General features: G+C 54.9%; 3 protein-coding genes across 4 annotated transcripts; 2 read left to right on the forward strand and 1 right to left on the reverse strand.

The window, feature by feature from the left end:
- Positions 1 to 407: 407 nt before the first annotated feature.
- Positions 408 to 8,754, forward strand: LOC147232185 (uncharacterized). The gene is made up of 5 exons (XM_086151529.1): positions 408 to 855; positions 2,780 to 2,861; positions 2,943 to 3,391; positions 5,876 to 5,929; positions 7,843 to 8,754. Exons 1-5 carry the CDS (start codon positions 787 to 789, stop codon positions 7,963 to 7,965), a joined length of 777 nt encoding a protein of 258 aa, XP_086007655.1. The 5' UTR covers positions 408 to 786; the 3' UTR covers positions 7,966 to 8,754.
- A 273-nt stretch (positions 8,755 to 9,027) lies between these two features.
- slc4a1ap (solute carrier family 4 member 1 adaptor protein) lies at positions 9,028 to 15,085 on the reverse strand. The gene is made up of 14 exons (XM_086151517.1): positions 14,300 to 15,085; positions 13,473 to 13,680; positions 13,242 to 13,370; positions 13,103 to 13,163; positions 12,892 to 13,031; positions 12,647 to 12,807; positions 12,166 to 12,235; positions 11,908 to 12,097; positions 11,726 to 11,822; positions 11,378 to 11,642; positions 10,559 to 10,636; positions 10,437 to 10,486; positions 10,290 to 10,359; positions 9,028 to 10,025 (listed from the first exon to the last, which is right to left on the reverse strand). Exons 1-14 carry the CDS (start codon positions 15,083 to 15,085, stop codon positions 9,976 to 9,978), a joined length of 2,355 nt encoding a protein of 784 aa, XP_086007643.1. The 3' UTR covers positions 9,028 to 9,975.
- Positions 14,670 to 18,521, forward strand: supt7l (SPT7 like, STAGA complex subunit gamma). 2 transcript variants are annotated; one of them, XM_086151518.1, is made up of 6 exons: positions 14,670 to 15,146; positions 15,304 to 15,398; positions 16,113 to 16,588; positions 16,678 to 17,002; positions 17,156 to 17,393; positions 17,537 to 18,521. In XM_086151518.1, the coding sequence occupies exons 3-6, from the start codon at positions 16,164 to 16,166 to the stop codon at positions 17,857 to 17,859; spliced, it is 1,311 nt and encodes a 436-aa protein (XP_086007644.1). In that variant the 5' UTR covers positions 14,670 to 15,146; positions 15,304 to 15,398; positions 16,113 to 16,163; the 3' UTR covers positions 17,860 to 18,521. The 2 variants fall into 2 exon arrangements, with proteins under 2 accessions (XP_086007644.1, XP_086007645.1); XM_086151519.1 differs by lacking the exon at positions 14,670 to 15,146 and having other exon boundaries at positions 15,286 to 15,398.
- The last annotated feature ends 4,290 nt before the right edge of the window (positions 18,522 to 22,811 follow it).

Below are 22,811 nucleotides of genomic sequence, written 5' to 3' on the forward strand. Positions count from 1 at the left end.
GTAATAATTATAATAACAAGATGTCTATAAAAATGTAACCTCAATAGTTATAACAATGATACTAATGATAAGGAAACTAATCATTGACTACAATATGATGATAATAATATTAATGATAATGATAATGATAGGCTATAAAGTCACACCAGGGTTTGGACCAGGTGTGTTCATGACGTCACTTCCGGGCTGGGACCGGAAGTGGGTCGCGTTCAGCGCTCCACAGCGCACCGACAGGACAGCGTCCTTACAATTTGTAAATCTTTTGTGACCATTGAATTCCCCCACCGTGGAGTCAGTAAACATCTTATATTATCTTATTTTATCTTATCTTATCTGTCCTCGTCCTCGCCGGGGAGCCGTGACGTCATGCGACAGCGCAGCCAATCAGAAAGCGAGATGCCAGCCTGCCGAGCCCTCCGTGAGCTCGGGACGCATTTGGATGTGCGTGTGCGTGTGAACGCGAACAACTTGGATTCACTCGGCGCTCCTCCGAGCGGGTCCGAGGAAACCGGGCCGGTCCGGAGGAGGAGGGAGGAGAAGAAGAAGAAGAAGAAGAAGAAGAAGAAGAGGAGGAAGAAGGAGGAGTTGGACTCGGACCGACACCAAGTTGTGTGCGCGGAGCGGCGGTGCGCACTTTAAACAACTTTTGTGTTCCGGAAGGGACCGGAACTGGACCGACCGGGAACGGGAACAGCCGAACACGTCCGAGAAAAACCGATTCCCACCGAACCGAGCCGGTTCGCTCATGAAGCTGTAGCGGCGCGGAGCCGCCTGGAGGGACGGACAATGCTGAAGACCCTGACCAAGAAGCTGAGGAGACATTCTCTGAACGACATTCATCCCTTCCAACTCAAGGTGGGCTTCCACAACTCTCTGTGTGTGTGTGTGTGTGTGTGTGAGAGAGAGAGAGAGAAAGTGGGTGCACCCCAGCTGGGAGGACGGGAGTGCGTTTGTGAACGGCGGGGTTGTGACACTGAGTACACCCAGGGTGTGCAAACACCAAAACAGCTGGAGATACTCTCTGCAGTATGTGTGTGTGCACGCTTTCCAGACCTTCATGCTCATGCAATGTATTTTCCTGCTGGCCCCGAGGTCACACCAGCAAACCTGTGGCCATGGTAACACACACACACACATTGACACACGCCCCAGAGAGGTCAGCAAGCAGTGTGTGTGTGTGTGTGTGTGTGTGTGTGTGAGACAGTGGGTGAAGCCTCAGGTGTGTCCCTTTCATACATCGTGTGTGTGTGTGTGTGTGTGTGTGTGTGTGTGTGTGTGTGTGTGTGTGTGTGGGCACTGCCTGGGTCTCTGGTCGGCCACAGCATCACCTGCAGCCGCACGTCCCGGGCAGCCATTTTGTGTCAAAGTGCTGCTGTTTGAAGGCCCCGGTCTGGGGAAAGTGTGTGTGTGTTCCTTGGAAGGAACTATCTTCCTGAGTCAATCAGGGTCTTTATCCCTCCAGTTCACCTGAGTGACGCGCACACACACACACACATACACACACACACCTGTGTGGGTTCGACGTTCGACCTTTGGTCGGGCCTCCGCACCATCAGGGTTCAACTTCAGCGCCCGCAGGTTCGTCTTAGCAACGGAAGACAAAGAGGTCCATAATGATTCAATGCGTTACCATAGCAACATAGTCTCATCCTCAGGTGGAGGTAGCACCGGTTTGCTCCAGAAATGACTGCTCAAATAATCCCAACAGTGTAATCTGTGTGTGTCCAGTAGTAAACTGTCTGTAAGCGCATCGGTTACCTGTCAGGGAATCTAATCTGCAGTCCAGTACACTGTGTGTGTGTGATGGAGGGTGACAGTTGACGCTCCTTTCTGATGGTTGAGGGGTCATCACACCGCTAAGTGACCAATTCTGACCTCCCTGTCCTGCTGTCATCTATATGTATGTGTGTGTGTGTGTGTGTGTGTGTGTGTGTGTGTGTGTGTGTGTGTGTGTTGTGAAGCTGCCATTGATCCAGCTTAGCAAAGCTCTCAGCGGTGCAGGGAACTGACAAGGATTCCATTCAAGTGTTCTTCACGCACACACACACACACACACACACACACACATACACACAATCTTTTTCACAACTCTTTGTAGTGTGTGTGTGCACGTACCGGATCCATTGCAGTGTTGTCTCCTCTCGTCAGTGTCTGAGGTGATTTCTGTGAGTGATCGTGTCAAAGTTCTGTCACCATGGACGCGCCCCTGAGGTGGACCCCATGGCCCCCTTCCTTCAGAGGCTGCTCTCCTCTGAGATGACCTGATTTGACTGTGTCACGGGGCTGTGGGTTCTCCACCCGAGAACCTGCTCGTGCACAAAGCCAATGTGTGCCATGGCTGTTTTTAGCCGGTGAGCTCGTAGGAGACCCCGGGCCACAGTTGGAGACCGTATGAACAAATGGCACAACAGAAACATGATCTCAGGAAGCACCTCTGCATGTTAGGAAAGGAAAATGTCAGTTGTGGTTCGTGGAGGAACTCAGAAGAGAGAAGAGTCTGTCAAGAGCAGTCTCAAATCCCACCAGATACCCTCATGGCAGAAGGAGCTCCAGCGCTGGAAGCTCCTCAAAAAAAAAGATCTCCTTCCTTCACCATCCTGATGTTCAGACTGAGGACTTGTCCAAGGGTCCTGGTCTGTCTGACATCCCTAGACTCCAAGTGGGTGAAAAGGTGAAGTGACGAAAAAAAGCCCAGCTTGGTGTCAGTGTGAGACGGAGGTTGAAAGATCTCAAGGGTCTGCTGGAGGTTTGTCCTTTCAAAAGTTGTTTTTTTTTCCAGATCTCCTACCACGGCAGCGGGGAAGCAGAGGAGAGCGATGACTCCGAGGGGGAGAACCAGGAGCTGGCTCAGATCGATAGAGGTAGGAGAAGAAGCCGGCCCTCCGGCCCTGTAGGGTCGGTGTTCCCGCGGCGTCTCCAGGCTCTCCTGTTCTTTGTTCCAGAGAGGAGGAGGATCTGCACCCTCACGCCGCTGGCCACCAGCCAGCAGCACAACCAGGGCCCGCCGTCGCCGGCCCGGCCGCGCCGCCTGAGGCTCCTCCTGGAGGCCGGCCCAGACCTGCACTCCTCCGAGGAGGAGCTGGAGAGGATCGGCGGAGTGGACGGCGGGAGGCGGGCCTTCCCCCGCCTCCACGCCGACCGCCACAGCGGGGCGTCCAGCGACGAGGAGGTGCGGGACCTTTGCCGCCGCGGCTCCCCGGCCGAGTCGTCCTCCTCCGGCCCGGTGCTCTTCAGCTCCAGCCCTCCGCGGGGCCTGGGGCCCCGGCCTCGGCCCGCCACGCGCCACGCCTTCTTCGGCTACTCGGACCAGGCGGCTCCGTACAGGAGGCGTCGCCATGGCTGCGGCGGGGAGCCGGAGAGGCCCAGCCTAGACCTGGAGAAGATGCGACAGGTCAGTGGTTCTTCCTTTCACACCGAATATGGAGATCTCGCCGGATTCTCCGGGTTCCGCCTCGGGGTCGGGTGCTTCTACCCGGACCTCGTTCATGGAGTGTAGGTTTGTTGAGCTTAATTTTACAACCTGCAGACGGTACTCTGGGGGTCACCTGAGGGTGCAGTGAAAAACGTCATGAGGGGGTTCCTCGGAGATGCAGGCATATCCCACATCAGCGAGATGATGTCCACTCACAAGGACCTTGACCCGCCGGGAGCTATTGGGTAGATGTTCATCTCTTTCGAGGCATGTTTTAGACTTTTAGTTGTAGATGAACGTTCTGACTGTCTGGTCTTTTGATCTCCGTCCAGTCACACAAACACACACACACACTCTTCACTCTCCACAGCAGGGTGTTGGCCACCATGGTGGTCTGGCTGGAGAGCGATGAAAGGGAGGGAGGGTTGGCAGACGTCCACCCTGGTCCTTCACAAAGGCAGTGGGCGAGGGGAGGGTGGAGGAGGCTGCAGGTGGAGGAGAGGATTAAACAACAAGAGGGGAACCACAGACACTAATGAGTCATGGAGAAGCTGGTCCACCATCATTAAACCCAATCGACTCGTTGGCCCTCAACAAACATGAAACACGCTTGCGTGTGTGTGTGTGTGTGTGTGTTTGTAGAAACTCCAGGTTTCAGGGGTCCATATGTCCACGAGGTTTGTCTGAGGGAAACACCAGATGACTGGAGACAGCGGGGAGAGAGGAAGAACACGTGTGTGTGTGAGTGTGTGTATGTCCTGCTGTGGTACACTTCTATCATCTCGCTTGTCTTTTTGTGTGTGTGTGTGTGTGTGTGTGTGTGTGTGCATGCATCCTCCCATCATTGAGTTTGTTGAAGGATTAGTGTGTGTGTGTGTGTGTGCGTGCACCCAGTCAAGTGGAAGGGGAGGTCCTACAGGAACAATAGGAGGCCTGGCGTGGCTAGCAGACGGAGGCTGGTCTCCTGTTAACCCTTGAGTTGTCAAACCTACTTTGACGCCTTACTCCAGAGCAGAAGGAAGGAGGTTCCACTAGAAGAGGTTCTCCAGGGCGTCCATCCTGCAGAAGGAAGGGGGCTCCTCAAGAGGAGACCGTCCCTGGGAGACCCTGCCAATCGTGCAGGAGGGCAGACCAGTCAAACAGATTGATAATCAGGATTAATCTGGGTCACGGTGTCGGTGTCCTCAGCGGGCCATGGATGCTCCTCCTGCTCCTTCCCTGCATGAGCTGCTCCTCCTGGTCCATCTGAATCAAGCCTGGCACATCTTTTACTTGTACTTTTGCTGATGTCTGATTTTAGAAGTTCACCAGTTTGCTCTGTCGCCTGCTAATCCTGGTCCAGCTGCTCAGATGGAACCACCATTGGTCTGGTTTCCATGGAGAATCAACCGTTTGGAGACGGATGTCAGTTGATTCTGACGCCCAACCTTAACATCAGAGGGTCCAGAAGACCAAGAATTACAATTGTCTCATCTTGACGGAGCATAGTCCTGCTTCTGGTCCTCAGTCACCAAGGAACCTTTGCTTCCCAGCAGGTAGAACCTCTGCAGCTCGATGTTGGTGTAGGTTCCGCTTTTGTCATTGACTCGTGTTCCAGAGCGTGCAGCTCAGCGTCGGAGGTCCTGAAGATACACCCCGGGCCAGGGCGTCTGGACAGGTGGACACTGTGGAGCATGATGTTCAGGGTTCCTCAGCGACCGGGCCAGATGTTCTCCCTGATTGAGGGGTGGATGGAGAGCGGATCAGTGCCGGATCTTCGGGGCAGCGGGCAAATTCCCACCATTGGCAGGAGAACATGGGAGATGTTTGAGGCAGCAGAGCTTTGAGCTTCAGGATTGGTTGAGGTCGGTTTGTCATTTGTCGGACACCACACAAATCAATTCTCAGAACGTTCGATCGACGACCGTGAGAACCAGATCTCCTGCCCAGCATCAGTCTGTCCTGCAGACCGGCAGTTTTGGGTGGACACCAGATCAGCTTTGACAAAAAGGGGGCGTGAGGTCATAGGTGCCTCATCTCTGCAGCTTCATGCAACTCCTTCTATTGGTTCCTGCTTCTTGTTCCCCCCTGAGAAGCCACCTCCTGGACTCCAGACCGCTAGATGTTCACAGTGCTCTTCCCCCTGCTGGAGAACAGTGGGGCTGAGTGGGAAGCAGGGAGCAGCAGAATCTGTTGGCTTCAGTGACTCATCTCCATCATCTAGAATGGTTGAGAACTCTCCCAGAGGTCACCTCTGGTTTGTAGATGTTCCTCATGTAGTGGAGAAAACAGGTATTCTGCTGAAGGTGGTGGTCCATGAGAGCAGGAGCTCTGCTCCTGAGGATCACATGAGGGATGAGCTTTGCTCGCTGCTCCGTCCGGGTGGTGCTCACTGTCCGGGAGCCTGTGGAAGATGTTCTCCTGTGTGGAGAAGTCGCAGCTGCATGATCTCCTTCTGACACCCTGCTTTTGCTTCCTCCACAGAAGATGCTGCTGAAGAAGAACTGCGGAGGAAAAACACGGACCTTAAAAATCCGGGTGAGTTGATTTCTGCACATCCGAAGGTCTCCACCCTACACGTGTGGACGCTCATCACCGCCGTCTGAGCTCTGCATTCCACCTCTTTCTGACCTGCTGGGCCAAACCGAGGCCTCCGCTACCGGCCTGAGAAGGTCCAGTCCGGTCCCCGGCACCTTGATGGTTGTCCGGCCGCAGCATTTGGCAGCCGTGCACGTTCTCCTGCCCTGACAGCAGCAGGGCAGAGGCTGAGATGTTTGCTCATCTGAGGCTCCCTGAACAATCAAAGAACAAGGTCTCCTCAGCTCCTCCCATCCAAGGTCGCTTGATGTCCAACACCCTGTGAAGATCTCAGTTCTCCATCCTCCGTGACGTGGGTTCCAACCCCAGAACCCGGTCTGAGGGTTCTCCAGCCCAGAGCTCCACGGGTGGAGGAAGCTTCAGCCAGCCTGGAGCCTTGGCATAGAAGAGAAGCTTCCAGAAGGACGCGCAGTGTGCTGAGGAGAGTGACGTTATTATCACCTCGTGTATGTGGGATAGAGCCTCACACACACACACACACGAGCTGGAAGGAGAGGTGTGTGTGTGTCAGCCAGACAGATCAATAACAACCATCTTTTGAAAGGATTTGAGGAGGAACAGAGGAACGTGTGAATGTTTGTGATGGGATGGAGTAGAGGAGAAGGAGGAGTGTTGTCCCTGGTGTGTGTGTGTGTGTGTGTGTGTGTGTGTGGATGAAGTCATGGTGCATGAATATCCTCCTGCTGCTCCGTTGGCTCTCGCTGGTGTTGTTGCTGACGTCCACAGGCCCTGGGAACCATCCAGGTCTTAGAGGGGCCTTCAAGCATGGACAGTCTGGACTGAGGAACCACCTCAAAGGAGAAGATGAACAGTCTGAGATGATCGCAGAGGGTCACCATTCTTGCAGCTCGATGACACGCTGCAGGAGGTCTGGAGATTCAGAGCTACGTGGAGGGGCGGGGCTTATGGGGGGAAGTGGGCGGGGCTTGTGGAGCGGTTGTCCTTGAAGCAAAGTTCCCGGGTGTATTCCCGAGCTCCTCCCAGCCTGCAGAAGTGCCGCTGAGCAAGGCACAGAATCCCCGCTGCAAAGTGGCTGCACTCGATTGGCTTCTCCGTGGAGGTCCAACGCGGGACGGCGACTCAAAGATCATCATCTCTGGGTGCAGGACCGGAGAAGAACTTTCATTAGCAGAACATCAATCACTGATGTGAAGTGTAGCCTCACACACACTTTCTCGGTGGTGTGAAGGCCGTCCGGTGTGATTGCCCAGTCAGATGGTCCTGGAGAAGAAGGCTGGTTGTTTGGAAACATGTGTTGGAGATGAGTTTGTCTGGACCCTCTGCTTCTCACGAAGGCTGTGACTCTCCTCTAAACTCCAGATGTCCCTGAGGGGAGCACTGACAGAACCCCCACAGCCTCTGTATGGTCCATTACGGTGACCCGCCTGGTTCTGCCTCAAGGTGTGTCCTTCAGGCTGTTTATGTTGACGTGGATGAAGAGGCTGAGATGTTAGGAGATTTGTTTCCATGTCTCGACTGCCAGCAGATCCCTGAAGTTATAGCGGTATCAGGAGGCTCTTCCCGTGTGCATGGACACCACCAGGCATGTCTCCAATAGGTGGAGGACATCATGTATATCCCTCTGGACACGCAGATGTAGGTGGTCCACGCACACTCCAGATTGCAGTGGTTCTGGACACTCTGGAGGACCAGAGTCCATTATCATTTCCTGTGGAAAAGGAATTGACCAGGGCTAATTTTAGGGTGGGGGCTTCTAGAGCAGAAGGCGAGGTTCTGCTGGGGGGGGGGGCGTTAGAACATGGTGAGGTCCTTCTCTCACATCCTCTGTAGGCGGTGAACCTTCCAGAACCTCACCTGCCACTCATGGTCTCCTCTGTCTCCTGTCTCCACAGACTGTAAGCGGCATGCGTCCTCCACCCAGGTCCACGTGCGACCCCTCCGCCTTCTCCTTCTGCTCCCTGAACATGGTTCCCCTGCCCCAGGAGCCCCAGCTCACCGAGGGAGAGAGGGTTTGAAGGACTGCTGATGCTTGAACTCAGGAACCCTTCCTTTGGTCCATGTTCTCCACCTGGACTCAGCAGGAACATTGGCAGAAGCGGCTAACCCAAGCGGAACATTTCTAAAGGACCTTCAGGGATTTGGATCTAAAGCCTCATCTGGAAAACCACCTTTTCATTGAGGGTCTCCTGCAGACCTGAGGAGGTGCTGGCTTGACGGCGCTTGAGGAGCGGACCTCCTGGTCCTGGATCCAACGCGCGCTAAACGATGCATGTTAGACAATCAGTGGCTTCTGGCTTCCTCGGGTCACGTGGTTGCCAGAACGTTCTGCGGTTCGGACCGCGGGGCGGGAAGTCGAGTGGGATCTCAGCAAGAATGCTGGGAAACGTGTTCTTCAGATGTTTTTTCTGTCCGCAGGTCGTGAAGAGCTGTAGAATGCTATCCTTTGCATGAGCCCTGCAGGCACAGCTGGAGGTCATGAGGAGGTACGAAGGTCTTCCGCTCGACCGAGAGGGTCCAGGTGCCAGCGCACAGCAGGGACCACGGTGTCTCCATTGTCTGACCTCAGGGCCTCCAAAGTCGGAGAGGACCGGGGGGACAGCACACCATCCAGGGTTCTCTGAGGATCTCTCAATGCCTTCAAAACACATTCTGGTTGTGTGGAATGAGCTTCTCTGTATCGAGAAGTTTCAGCCTCTAGAGGTCCAGGTGTCTGAATGTCAGCAGAAGTGAGTGGCTGTCACGTGGTTTGTTTCTTGTGCACAAAAAAAAAAAAAAAATCAATAAATGCCCTGTGGCTTCCGGTGTCTGAGGAGCTTCTTTGTATCTTCATCCTGGACATGGAGCCAGGTGAGATCGGAAGAGGCCTGGGTAGTTTAGCATTTGGAAGATCTCAGCAGGTGAAGGTACAGATGGGCTGCGACTCAGTGCCTCCCCCTCTACTCGTCCTTCTCGCCGGGACTGAGGGACACCGAGGTGGACGGCTGGGGCCTCCGCTCTGGAGGTCAGATGATTGCTGCCTGGCGGACCTGCAGACTGGAGCCGGGAACCTGCTGCTCTGGACCAAAGCAGACTTTGGAAAGTGTTACTGCAGAATTTTATTTCATGGAAGCAACTTTTTGTGTGTGTGTGTGTGTGTGTGGACCATAAGCACCTGGCACAAGAGGATGGGCAGGGCTTTCTCAGTGGAATGCGAGCAGGATGGACTCAGGGACTCCTCTGTGTTTGAGGGCAGGGAGATATTCTCCATCTGTGGTCAGTGGGTCATACCTCGGAACATCTTGGACAAAGCCCTGTATGTGTGTGTGTGTGTGTGTGAGGTCCAGGGGCTTCAGCAGAGCAAACCTTGTCCATGACAAGCAGCTAAGCAGCAGGTCATATACAAACCTTTATTACAAATGTTTGGAGCAGAGACCCCACAGAAGCACAGAAGAGTTTGGAGGAACACACAGTGGGAGGAGGCCGCATATACACACAAACTCCTATTAAAGGGAGAGCTCTGGGAGGGTTGGGCTTACACACACACACACACACACACACACACACACACACACACACACACGCACTCACACAGTTGAGTCATTATCAGCTTGTGCCTCATCCAATAAGCATCCAAGTGTCCAGATGGCCTGAAAAGCTGCTTCAGTCCTCCTCCTCCTCCTCTCTTCTCCCTCTCCTCTCTCCGGAAAAAAAAAGATAAATAAAGGAGGTGTACCAGCGATGGAGGGGTCAGAGAACATGTCAGGTGGTTTGGAGTGGAGGAGTATGAAGACCAGGGAGGTCAAGATCACTGGGTGGAGATGTTCTCTGAGAGGAGCACCCCTCTCTATTGTTGCCTAGGGAACCAGGAGGTGCTGGGTTGAAGTGGTGCCTCCAGGTTCAGGTGGTCCCACCCGCTTCTCCTTGAGGTGGTGCCATCCCTCCTGGTCCAGGTCTCGGTCCAGGTCCTGGTGGTTCCCTCGGTATCCATACTTCTCGTTGAGATGATGCCGTCCCTCTTGGTCCAGGTCCAGGTCCGGGCAGTTCCCTCAGTATCCATACTTGTCGTTGAGGTGTGTGCGTCCGTCCCCGGTCTGACCTACCAAACAGGACAACCTGGATTTAGCTCCAAACCACGCAGCACTCATAAAGTTTCCATTGGAGGTCCAGCGTCTCTGCTGCTGAAGCCCCTTCAGATCCTTCATCCATCCTCTGTGTTCCTCTGCGCTAACCGGGCCAGGGGGTTTGGTTCCTCAGCCTGTCCCGAGGGTCTACACCGGGTCCTTTATGCTGCTCCAACATTCTGGGTGTCGGAGCGAAGATGACACAGAACACTTTGATCGGCTGATGAGGAGATGTTTACCTGCGGGAGGCATCCAGACGCAGTAGTCGGGATCGTCTTCCGGATACTGTCCCAGGAGCTTCCCGGGCGGCTGCAGACACACACCAGGACAACAATGAGAGGATGTCCTGTGACGGACAGGCGTGTCTTCCAGATGGCGGGACCTACCCTGCTGGGACCCAGGACCTTCTTCTTTCCAGCCTGCCTGGTACCCGGAGCTGCAACGACAGCGGAGCTCAGAGCTGCTGGGGGCTTACGGGTTCTTCAGCAGAGGAAAGCCCAAAACTAACCTGCACTTGATGCTTCTGCCGGTGGTCTGCTGCTCTGAGGAGGAACCGGGTTCTGGGCTCTCCTTCCGGGTCCTGGACCTGACAGAGGGAACAGGAACGAAGACCTTGGAGAGAATGTTCCTATGGGACAGAATCATGCACTTTCCCCCAGAGACCTGAAGAGACCAGGGAGGTCGAGGCCCAGGTGTGAACCTTCTCGGTGAAGAGCCAAACCCTGAGGTGTGATGTTCTCCCAGAGGATGTGACTTGATCAGGACAGAACTGAGTGTATGGATCTCACCCAAGACATTTGTGATAGACCTCTTCACTTCTGTCACTTGGAGCTCCAATGGCTCCACCGCCTTTGAGGAACTAGCAACATGCCATCATTGTGCTTTTTCTCTCTGAAGCACCGATGCGATGATCTCTGGGTTTCTGTGGGCCCCCGGGAGCCCTCGTGTCCTAGCTTGACCATCCTGGTTTGGTGCCGCCAAGATCGTGAGGAGGCCCTGTGCTTTGCTCTAATGCTGGAACTCTGGAGGCCTGTGGGAGCTCCTTCCAGGTCTCTCCTCCTCAGATGTCTACACCTGCAGGCTTTGGAAAACTAACTTGGGAGTTGACCCTCTAAAGAGCTGAAGAGTGAAGCTGGAAAACTACAAGCTGCTTTCAAATACTGAACTGAAATTTTCTCCATGCAAGTCCAGGTTAAGAGGACCATCTGGCTGAAACTCAACGTTCTTCAACTCTCATGAGCGGGACAAAGAGGACCCACTCGAGTCCTGATAAATGTGGACCTAAACCTGCTCCTCCCCTCCTCCAAAACATCTGATGAAGACCAACCTGATGGTTCTGGTGACGAAGCTGGTTCCTCCAGGTTCTGTTCTGACATCTCCTGGATCATTGAAGGCCTGGATTCTTCAGTCTCAACATTAGACTCCGTGGTCCTTATGTACACCTCCTCATCATTGTTGTCCTCCTTTTTCTTCTCCTGCTGCTGCTGATGCTCCTCTTCCTCCTCCTCTTCCTCCTCCTCCTCCCCTCCAGGTGGGAGCTCCTTCATGTTGAAGAAGTCTGCAGGTAGGTTAGGTCGCTTCAGCGGCATCTTCTGTGGGAGATCAGTGAGAGTGAGGAGATGGTGGACCAGCAGAGTTCAACAAGAGCCTGTCCAACGGAGAAGACAGGACCAACCCCGATGGTTCCGGTCTTCAGCTTGAACTTCCTCCCTCCCTTCATGGCTCCAAACAGCGGTAAGGCCTTTTTCTGCCCGGAGGACTCGGAGCTGCCACTGTGGAAGCAGAGCGAGACGACTCCGTCACCTGGTCCGGGTGGAAATTCCTGTTGACCCTCCTGAGCAGAAGCTGCAGGCTCACCTGGGGACCAATGAGGGCATCTGGGCCGGACGGGTCAGGTCCACCAGCTTCTGCAGACGCTGGCGGCTTTTGTTGAGTTCGGCCAGGTGACGGTGCAGCTTCCTGCGCTCCATGCCGTCCATGGCCGTCTGGCTCTGCATGGAGGTCATGAAGGCCTCCAGGGTGTCCTCAGAGGAGGAGTTGGAGGTGTCTGGGAGGAGATGAAGAGCAGGTTGAGCAGGAGATATGCGGCATGGAGACCTACCTGCCAATACTCACCTTTCAAACCAACACTGAGCTTCCCCTGTGTCTCCACCAGCTCCTTCTCCACCTCTGAGAGCTTGGACAACTGGAGAAACAGAGACATGAAAAAGAGGAAGGTCATGGAAGCTCTCAGCCTAGAAGGTACGGAACACCACCATCCCTTATGGAAGGAGGCGTCAGAAGGTCAAGTCCTGGAGGAAAACTATCTGAACACACACACGAGTGAAGGTATCAGAGGGCTATGAACACCTCCTGCCCGCTCAGCAGACACACCAAGGAGGTGGAGGGCACTCCTCAAACTATTAGAAGAACAGTGAACACTTCTGTGACTCGAGGTCAACCGCCTGAAGATCTGAGAGTAGAAGCGGTGTGACAGCAGCTGTGGTCCTGGATATCACCAAGTCTCTCAAGCAGGCTTTCACCAATATCGAAGCAATGGACCTTCAGCCGCCGATCTCCGGCAGAGGAACACTCTCCGTGGAGTGGTTCTTCTTACCAGGGACTCATAGGTCTCCGGCTTCTCCTCGATCTTCCCGGCCTTCTTCATCCGCTCCTGCCTCTTCTTCTCCACGGTGCCGGTTCGGTCCAGGAAGGTGTCGTCGTCACTGTCATAGTAGTCCTCGTCCTCCCAGTTTTTCTTCTTGCGCTTGCGAGACACTGGAGAAGAAGGAGAGCAGACAGAAGTCCTGCTAGAGCCCACTCCGCAGACCCGCAGACCCCTCCCTGACTCGGGATCTCCACCTGCTTCCTGTCGGAGCAGCCCTCGTGCCTCCAGCATGCGGCAGGCCTCCAGGCAGCACTGCACCGCCGCCTCCTTCTTCTTCCCAGTGTGGGTCACCTCGGCGACCAGCTGTCGGCCCATGGCGTCATCCACCGGCAGCCTGGTGGAGACAGGAGGAGCTGCGGGACCTCTGGGCCGTCGCAGCCGACGGAGAAGGTCCGGCATACTCACTTTATCCTGCAGAGCCAGGTGCCGTGATTTTTGTCTTCGTACTCCAACTCCAACTCCTCGTCTGCGGCAAAGCACATGCGGTTAGCTCCTTCTGGCCTCCTCCCAGGCTTAGCTCCCCGGGGCGAGAACCTCCTCTTACCTTCTCGGTCGTAGAAACCCTGTAGAGCCTTCTTGGGGTCCTTCAGATACGCGGCCTCCTGGTCTTCGTGGAACTCCGTTGAAAAGGGGTTCTCCTCGTTCTCATCTTCCTCCGCAGCTGCCTCCTCAGCTACGGAGGAGGAGGTTGGAGCTCAGGGATCATCCATCCATCCATCCATCCATCCATCCATCCTTATGCTGATCACCCAGCACTTTCCCATCCAAGACTCACCCATCCCCCAGGAACAGCCTGAGTCCTCCTTGGACACTTTTCTCTGGGCCTTGTCATCTTCCCCTCCCTCCTCCTGGTCCTCCTTCTCCTCATCATCCGAGCCATCTCCCATCATCCTCTTCTCCAGCTCCTCCCTCTGCTTCCGAGCTCGCTCCTTCAGCTCCGTCACGCTCAGCTCGCACTCCTCCTCCTCGTCGAACTCCGGGCCCTGAGGAGGGAAGCGGGCGCCATGAGACCAGGATTGGACTTTTGACACTGCAGGGGAACCTGCAGCTGCTTGGGAGGAAATGACCTTCAGAGAGACAATGACAGAAATCTAGATGAAGAAGAAGCTCCATCATCTGGATGAACCACATAGAACAGTGGGGTGTTCCACTGCTGGGTGTGATGCTTTCAGGGTCGTGTTTTACAACCAGCAACAGCAGAAGGTCAAGTCTCGTCTGGGGCCTCCACCTCACATTCATCTGGACAGATGTGGATCCATTAGTTAATCGGATGATCGGTTAGGAGAAGGAAGAACAGAGTCCAAAGTGAGGTCCGAAAATGTCCAATACATAAGAAGAGGAAAACACCCACAGACAGAACCCAGGGGAGGAGAACATGGAGAGAACGCACCTAGAGAACCCTATCAAAGAGCCGGGCATCTTGAGGTACCAAAACTGATCACCAAACCTTCCGTGCTCATGATAATGATCACCCACTGGTGCAGGCGTCTCTTCAGAAGACCTCTCCGGGTAGGTCAGGCTGGTGCTGTGAGCGGGCCTTGAACCGGAGGAGATCGGTCACCTGCGGGCAGAGAGGACCTGGAGGACCAGCAGGTGTCTCACCTGCAGGATGAAAAGCCTGGTGCTTCCACCGAACTTCAGGACGTGTCCCACCCGGATCCTGATGTAGGTATTGGGCGGGATCTTGTTCTTATTCACCACGGTTCCGTGGGTGCTGCCCAAATCGTGGACATAGAAGCCCCGTTCCTCCTCGGGCTGCCCGCGGTACTGGACCACGGCGTGGTACCGGGAGATGGACGGGTGCTCCAGGGGGACGTCGCACACCGGCAGCCGCCCGACTACGAAGAAGCTCCTGTGCGTAAGCGGCACCGTATCCACGATCGAGCCGTTCTTCAGGATTTCCAGGCCGTACGGGTCGTCCGGAGCCTGGCCGCCCCAGGACGGCTCCGAGTACGGCAGCGGGGGGGCCTTCCCGACCGGGGGAGCCTTCCCGGCCGGGGGAGCCCTGGGCCGGGCCTCCGCCTTGCCTCCGCCAGGTGCGGCGTCCGGGGCTTTCCCCTCGCCATGGCGGTGCTCCTCTTCGGTCCGGGGAGGAGGCTCCTCTCCGGGATCGGCCCGGGGAGGAGACCCCGGGGATTCTCCGATCCCGGTTGCGGTTTTGGACGGAGCCGCGCCGTTAGCATTACGCCTGCTAGCAAGAGACGGCGCGGAGAAAATAAAGGGCTTTTTAAAAGGGTCTGCGGACTCCGGCTCAGTTTTCGGAGAATCTCTCCCCCGAGCCGCGGTGCCGCCTCCTGGGCCCGGGCCTTCGGCCGCCTCCATCGGGGAGGTCGGCTCTTCCCCGCCGGTGCTTCCCACACAGGAGACGGACGTCGAGGAGGCGGCCATGTTTGTTTGGTCTGCCGTAAACCGAACACACTTGGCGTTTATAAACCTGTTTAAGGTTGAGGTAGGACCACAAACAGCTTTTTGAATTAATATAAGCGTATGGGTGTTTCATACCGAGTTATAGTATTTCTAAACTTGTTTTTTAACACTACCTGGTGGTGGACTTTGTTGCGGAACTAAAAGGGCGTCGCTCAGTTTCGCTCCGGACCTTTTTCCAGGACGGGCGGACGGAACTTCCGGTTTGACATCCCGTCACAGGAACAACGCTCCATGGCGCCAGTGTCAACATACACCCCGATTATCTTCCTGTAACGTGAGTGGCGTTTTTAAGATGTTTTTTTTTTCTTATTTAGATGTCTTTAGTACGGTCATCGGGGCGATCCGGTCCTTTACATGACTCGCCATCATTAGTTGGCGGTGCGTCTGTCGAGTGTGAAAGTCGGACAACAGCCGTAGCGGACACACAGGCGTAGCGGTCCGATATTCATTCAATGTCGGGATGAAATCGCTTAGGTTTCCTCCGTGGGTCAACTCGGGGAAAAACACCGGTTGTCCCTTGAACCCTGACGCGAATCCCCAGACTGTTTGCTGGGTAAATCCTGGGCGATTCGTCCAGCGGACGTTCACCGCCATCCGGAACGATGACGGCGTAACAACGCGGGATCAGACGTCTTTCCGCCTGTCATTAACTTCTTCGTTCGGTCTAATGGGGACACATGACGTTTTTGAATTTGAAAGCAAACCCATCGCGATGGTTAAGTTTGAAGTTGACACTGTGGTTTGTTGGATCAAGAGGGAAAACCTGTGAGATACTTGAACAGGAGCGTACCAACTTGTGGGACAGTGAAAAGTTCGAACATTTTTAGTTTACTGACTAGTAACACTGTTAAAACGGACCGGAGCCGCAAAGTGCAAACCTCTGTGTAGTCACATCAGATCTGGAGTCGCTATGATTGTTTGGTTGCCGACCTGCCTTGTGACTGTCCTCTATGTCCTCCATGTCTTCCCTTGTTCTCCTGGCTCTCAGCATCCAGACTGGACAGCATCTGAATCCAGGTGGCATCTGTGGTTGCTCACCATGATGCGTTACTGGGGGGAGATCCCGGGACCCGCGGGAGCTCCGGCCGGCCGCAGCTCCTTCGACCTGCTGCAGCGCGAGTTCCGCTCGGTGGAGATGCAGGACCCCCCCCTCCACCAGCCGTCGGCCCAACGCCCCCGGCCCACCACCATGCTGGACGTCCCCTCGGAGCCCTGCAGCCTGACCATCCACACGGTGCAGCTCTGCCAGCACGCCCGCCGCCTCCGCGCTCTTTTGGCGGCGGCTCAGGGTCAAAACTCGGCGTCCTCCGAAGCCGGCGGCAGGCCGGAGGAGGTGGACGCCGGCCTACCGCTGAGACCCCCCACCCCCCCGCTCATGCCCGATGACCTCCTGCCGGCAGACAGCAAAGGCCCCTCGCAGCCCTTCCAGCTGCGCCACAGCGACCCCGAGAGCGATTTCTACAAGTAAGTGCGGCCCAATGTTCACGTCCCACTTGTAGAAGATCGGCACGGGAAATCCCAGAAACGTCTCAACCTGTCTCCTGTGCGCTCAGAGGTAAAGGCGAGCCGGTCACAGAGCTGAGCTGGCCCTCTTGCAGGCAGCTCCTCTACCAGTCCGTGGCCACGGTCCTGGCCCACGCCGGCTTCGAGTCCGCACAGGAGAGCGTGCTGGAGTGTCTGACCGACCTGGTCCACGAGCACTACCTGCGGCTCACCCGGCTGCTGCGGGTGGCGGTGGACCGGGAGGCTCGGCTGGGGGCCAGCCCCTTCCCCGACGTGGTGGAGCAGGTGTTCCACGAGGTGGGCATCGGCAGCGTGCTCGCCCTGCAGCGCTTCTGGCAAGTGCGCATCAAAGACTACCATGACTACATGCTGCAGGTGAGGGCGCACAAACGGGACAGTTTACTATCTGCCGAGGGCTTTTGGACCATCGACACCAAGTCCTTTGGTTGAAGCTGTCGGGTTATTGGCCGTTCCCGTGTAATCTTTCATCCCAGCCACAAAGCACCGACAAAGACCTTTCTCCTTCAGGTCAGTAGATCTCTGTCGGAGGAATACGAGTGGCTGGTGAATCCGGAGAAGGCTCCGGAGGACTCTAAGCCCCCCAGGATCAAGGAGGAACCCCTGAGCGACATCTCCTTCCCCGTGAGCGAGGAGCCCGAGGCCGACCCGGCGTCCGGGGACCAGGCCCTGCCCATGGGGGTCCTGGGGGCCCACGGGGAGAGGCTGGCCTCGGGCCTGGACAACGACCACTCTCCTCACGCCGCAGGTGAGAGCTCTGTTGAGATGGAAGGTGATGTGGAGGGGTTCACAGGTGAAGGTGCGCGTCGCAGCCTCCCGGTTTCCTCGGAGGAGGATCTCAGCAGGCGTCCCTCAGCCGGGAGGCCCTGTTAAGCTGTCCTGTCTTTACAGGTGGGGGTGGGGCCAACAACTCGCCCCTGTGGCCGCAAGTAAAGATGGAACCTCACGATGGCGAGGACGGGCAGGCGGGCAGTCATCACCAGCAGCACCACCAGCAGCACCACCAGCACCACCACCACCACGGCGTCCTGGGTGGAGACGTGTTCGAGGAGGGCGGGCCCATGTCCACCATGAGTGAGTCGGGCGGCGCGATGGCGCCCTCCCCCGCAGGCGCCGCATCGGACGGCAGCTACGCCTCGCACTCCCCCGACTCCCTGATGGGCACCTCGCCCGTCTTCAACCAGAGGCCCAGGAAACGAGCTAAGAAGATGTGAGGAGCGGCTCCATCCGCCTGAGCCTGGGAGCACCGGGACACTGTGGAGGTAGCTCCTGAAAAACACCGCACATGTCATCAAGAGAACACACACCTCCTCCCAAAGGGCTCGTCCCAGTCGTACCCTGGACGGAGGACACACCCGTCAGGGGACTCTGGTCCGGAGCAAGTGGAGTGGCAGCAGAGTTTACCCTCCTAAAGATGAAATCTTGATCTCCTCTGACACCAAGTGCTCCTGAGGGATCCTCCTCTCAGCATCACGTAACAGACAGTTGGTGCTCCGCCGCCGCTCTCCTCCGCGTGACACGTGCACGTCATTCCTCTCCGCACGGGAGGTGTCCATACTCCAGCCTTCCTCCTGCGGCATGCGGTGTCGCCCTCTTTCAGTCCAGAAATGAAGGTTCTTGATTTTGCTGAAGGCGAAACATCTCCCGCCTGTGAGATTTTCAATCGTGGCTGAAGTGCCTTCACACTCTCCGGATCCGTCCCAGGAAACTGCACCTCCCGGTTTGAAGCTGCCTCAGTAGGACCCGTGGGCCGAGAAGCTCCGACAAGAACCTTCAGACACCTTCATTTCAACGGACTCTTATTTTGAAACATTGTCAAATGTCAATGTCCTGTTTCCCTGTTCGACAGAAAGTAAACGTTGACGCGCCTGTAAAAGCTGCCTACTGGTTCTTTGTAGGATTAGCCCGCTGTGCTAGGTGCATGCTAGCTAGCCTGGTTCAATGAGACACTATGTACAAATACTGTTTCTATTTATCTATAAATATAATTCCAAATGTATAAATCTACATCTAAAATGAAATCTGTACATTCATCTCTCAATCTAATAATCGTACAAACATCCAAATATCTACAATGAGATCCAGATAAATGATCTAAATGTAAATTATTCATAAATAGGAATATATTTTCCTTTATATTCAAATAAGAATGTACATTAACCTAATGTATGTATAGAATCAGACCTCATATCCTCCACTGTGTGTATCCACACAAATGCAGGGTCTGGAAAAAGACCCAGAGGCCGCCAGTCCACGTTCTTAACGGTCCGGGTTATAATTGGTCCAGGTTGTAATCGGTCCATCTCATTGGTCCAGGTTACAATTGGTCCATGTTCTCATTGGTCCACGTTCTCATCGGTCCAGGTTGTAATTGGCCTACGTTCTCATTGGTCCAGGTGTAATTGCTCCAATTTCTCATTGGTCCGATCTGGTCTGAGCCCATGGTTAATGGGATCGGTCAATGAATTCAAACCTTCTCACCATGATGCCGGAGAAATCCAGAAACCTGTACTCTAAAGAGTCAAGATCAGCAGAGGAAGAACTCCTTCAATCCAAAGAGTTTTACTGTTCATCTCCACCTCCCTGGACCAGTTCCAGTCTTCATCCTGCAGATAGCAGGCAACACCATCTGAACATCAGTGGATGAAAGCTGCTGCTCTTGGAGAGGATGATCTGCTGTGGAGATGTTTCCAGCTTCAGCACCTGAAACCTCAAAGAGACGGAAGTGGAGCTGATGGCGGATTGAAGCGTGAAAAGACGACGAGGAGTTCCATCTGATGTATCGTCCCCACGTGATGCCATTTCTGAGGGAACATCTTAGCAGGATGTCAGAGAAGATTGGAGCAGGCCCCGTCCTGAAGCATGCGAGGGCTAAGTGTGGAGCTTCACGCTCCACTTTCATGCCGTCCTCCCTAAGGAGCTTTCAAACCAAAGCTGTCATCCTTAGAACGGGGAGGTCTTTGGAGATGGAGCTTCTCTCCTGAAATCCCTCTTGCTGGAAACAAAGTTGCTCTTCTGAAACCAGGACCTTCTCATTTGTGGTCCTGCCCTGGACCACCAGGGGGCAGCGACGAGCTGCATAGAACCGTTGTCAGAAGGCCAACTCTTCTTCAGGTGGAGGTTTTCCGCTTCTCCAGGTGTGAGAGTCGATCGCGCAGATGTTCAGACGGACATGGAACGACGGGGTCCTGAAGATCAGAGATGATAAGAGACCTAAAATGTGAAGCTGCAGAACCTGGACTAGACATCCACCATGGAGTGGCCACCACAGGTGACGTCTCCCAGGAAGACCCTGGCCTCACAACGTAAAAGCAAAGGGGAAAAACCGAGGAGCATCAAGCAGAAGCAGAACATCCGGCTTCTGCCGCTGATTCTTCTAAAAGACCAACATTCTTCTTGTCTACAAAGATCTGAGATGTTCCCCACATGAGCCCAGGAACGTCTCCTATGAGAACATCTCAGCTCAGATCCACCGCTGACCTGCTAACCTTCATCCCGATCCTCCTGAGGATGGAGCTCTATGGTGTCCTCAGGTTGTCCTCCTGCAGAGGGAGGTCTTTACGAGGACCTCATTCTTCACGTCTTCAGTTGTCAAACTGTGGCCTTCAAAGGTCTCAGAAGAACCGAGGATCCAGTTCCTGCTCTGAGATGTCCAACCTTCTGGAGGGGGACTTACCCTCCGTCGTGTCCTCCTCCACCATCCCACCACCACCTCCATCTCCTCTTACATTCTCTTCGCAAGTGCCACCTTTGTCCTGATGACTTCCAGAGTCTGGAGGAGAGTGTGTGCTCAGTGTGTGTTCAGAGTGGGTTCGGTGTGTGTTTAGCGTGTGTGTGTGTGTGTGTGTGTGTGTGTGTGCTCAGTTGATGGAGCAGCAGTTCCAGGTTCCTCCACAAGGTTACCTCACCTTTAGATGGTAGAAGTGGTGATGGATTTCATTCATACTGATTACTGATGATTGATTGACATCCTGTGCGTGTGTGTGTGTGTGTGTGTGTGTGTGTGTGTGTGAGAGAGAAAGAGAGAGAGTGGCACAGAGGTGTGTTTCACATCAAAGCATGTTTGTGTTGCAGACTGCACAGATGTGTGTGTGTGTGTGTGTTTCTGAGGCGCTGAACGGGATCAGATTGCGCAGACGGACGGGAAGCAGCTGTTGCCATGGTAACCTTCTGAATGGAGATCAGTGGCTCCAGATGCTGGAGATGCAGGGGGGGGGGGGATCACCCACAGGTCACGTGCACTGGGAGTGACTCACATGCACTTCTGTGCCCTGCAAGCAGCTGATGGAGCCATGCAGGTAATGTAGCTTGCCCAGGTTGCCCCCCCCTCCAGGGTAAACAGCTGTTTTTGCCCCCCCTTGACATGGATCCATGTCTGCAGACCCTGAGGAGCCTGGCACCCCATCTCCCCCTCAGAAGGTCCCCCCCCGGGGGGTGGAGATCAGAGAGGTGCTTCATGAGACACGGTCGCCTCTTCCTTCTGCGTCGCCTCCTTGTCTCACAGGAGCAGACGCTCCGCCGGGCGGCGGCGGCGGCGGTCATGACGGCTCAGCAGAGTCGGGCGGAGACGTGGATCAGAGCTTTTCCTTTCCGACCAGAAGGTGTCATTCTATGTCTGGATATGAGGTAGATTGGAATCTTCTCGGACAGATAATTAATCCTAATTTCTCATTTATCCTTCATTAATCCCCGTCGGGAAATCCGTTCTCTGCAATGAAGGCATCATGGATGAACATGAGCAGTTGAGGGCTTCAGTGTGTTGCTCAGCAACACTTGGACACAAGAGTAAGAGCCGGCAATCTGACTAGGAATGTTTGCTTCCAAAGACGACCTAGATCCTCCTAGTAATTGACCCCAGGAGGTAAATAAAGTTTTTTGAATTTGAATAGAGATCCCTGTAGATCCTCACAGATCCCGGAGGACAGGTCCCTCAGGTGTCCAAACCCCGTTCAGGTCCAGAACCGGGAATCCGAGTCGTATGTTGAGGCAGAGGAACGGGAGGAAGCGATGAGAAGATCTAAACTGAAGCAGACAGATCTTGTGATCTGTCCTCCAGGAGGTTCTCTGGAGGTTCTTCTTCATAAAATCACAGAGCGGTTGCTCTTTAAAGACACAAGGTGGATATTTTTAGCTTTGCGAATGGTCCGACCTCCTCCCTTCTCCTCAGAACCTTCATCTGAAGGTGTCGTTTCACCAGGATTCCAGCTGTCGCTTGTTTACGGAGGAACCGGTTCTCTTGTTCCAAACTTCACCGCCTCCTTTTAATCATCCTTGGAAAGCTGTAGACGTGTGGGAGGTGTCCTCAGACGCTCCGGGTTTGATATGTTAATGCTCCGGGTCGCAGCTCCGTTGTTGCTCCTTCAAACGCGGCTTTGCTCCACAGCCTCCGAGGCAGGAGGAAACAAAACATCTGCTGGAGAGCAAACAGCTCCTGGAGATAACGAGCCGCTTTCCGTTTAAGGCACAACGAAGCGCCACATGATGCCTCGTGCTGGGGTGCAGGAGAGCCGCTGAGTTTCTCCGGGTTCTCCACAGAACAACGGACGCTCGCCGACAAACGGGACGTCTGGTGGAGCTCCGGCCGAGTGTGTGGTCAGCCTAGAGAGAACCTCCAGGGAAAGTTCTCCTTGCAGTGAGTGTGTGTGTCCACTGACTGCGGAACCAGGAGAAGCACCTCAGATCCACTCCAGAAATCTTCTGGGCCCAAGAGGCTAAAGGTTCTCCTGAAGATACCCACCTGCCATAGTCCCCTGATCTCCACCCTGAAACACCAACTTCCCTGTTTCTGGGAGGGGAGAGGTTCTTCTCAGCAGACCTGATGGAGATTACAGGAGATGTTTGTGTGTGTGTGTGTTCTGCAATAAAGAGAGGAGGCCAGTGGTTGCACGGCTGGGACCTCCAGTGGTCATCTCCATCGACCGGTAACTTTTCATTTCAGAGGGTCCAGCCTGTGGAGTCTGCAAGTCTGCAGAACCTGGGATGGAGGTAGAACATACCTGAGGTTGCTCTGGTCTTCGGGAGTCCACTGCAGGTTCAGGGAGACCCTTTACACAATCACAACTGGGGGTTTAGCATCTTGGCTAGGGGCATGCTGGCAGGCAGACAGAAGGACCAGGATTTGAACCACCAACCTTCTGATCTGCTGCCTGCAGGACCCTCTGACACA

The sequence above is a fragment of the Fistularia commersonii genome, chromosome 8 (assembly GCF_037954325.1).
Source record: "Fistularia commersonii isolate RoL2024-O1a breed Wild chromosome 8, RoL_Fcom_v1.0, whole genome shotgun sequence".
Taxonomy (NCBI): domain Eukaryota; kingdom Metazoa; phylum Chordata; class Actinopteri; order Syngnathiformes; family Fistulariidae; genus Fistularia; species Fistularia commersonii.

Coding starts and splice junctions, on each gene's coding strand:
- LOC147232185 (XM_086151529.1), top strand. CDS start 787: ATGCTGAAGACCCTGACCAAGAAGCTGAGGAGACATTCTCTGAACGAC. Junction 856..2,779: donor TTCATCCCTTCCAACTCAAG/GTGGGCTTCCAC, acceptor TTTTTTTTCCAG/ATCTCCTACCACGGCAGCGG. Junction 3,392..5,875: donor ACCTGGAGAAGATGCGACAG/GTCAGTGGTTCT, acceptor CTTCCTCCACAG/AAGATGCTGCTGAAGAAGAA.
- supt7l (XM_086151518.1), top strand. CDS start 16,164: ATGATGCGTTACTGGGGGGAGATCCCGGGACCCGCGGGAGCTCCGGCC. Junction 16,589..16,677: donor CCCGAGAGCGATTTCTACAA/GTAAGTGCGGCC, acceptor CTGTGCGCTCAG/AGGTAAAGGCGAGCCGGTCA. Junction 17,394..17,536: donor CCACTCTCCTCACGCCGCAG/GTGAGAGCTCTG, acceptor CTGTCTTTACAG/GTGGGGGTGGGGCCAACAAC.
- slc4a1ap (XM_086151517.1), bottom strand. CDS start 15,085: ATGGCCGCCTCCTCGACGTCCGTCTCCTGTGTGGGAAGCACCGGCGGG. Junction 11,823..11,907: donor ATGCCCTCATTGGTCCCCAG/GTGAGCCTGCAG, acceptor CTGCTTCCACAG/TGGCAGCTCCGAGTCCTCCG. Junction 10,487..10,558: donor GGCAGAAGCATCAAGTGCAG/GTTAGTTTTGGG, acceptor CTGTCGTTGCAG/CTCCGGGTACCAGGCAGGCT.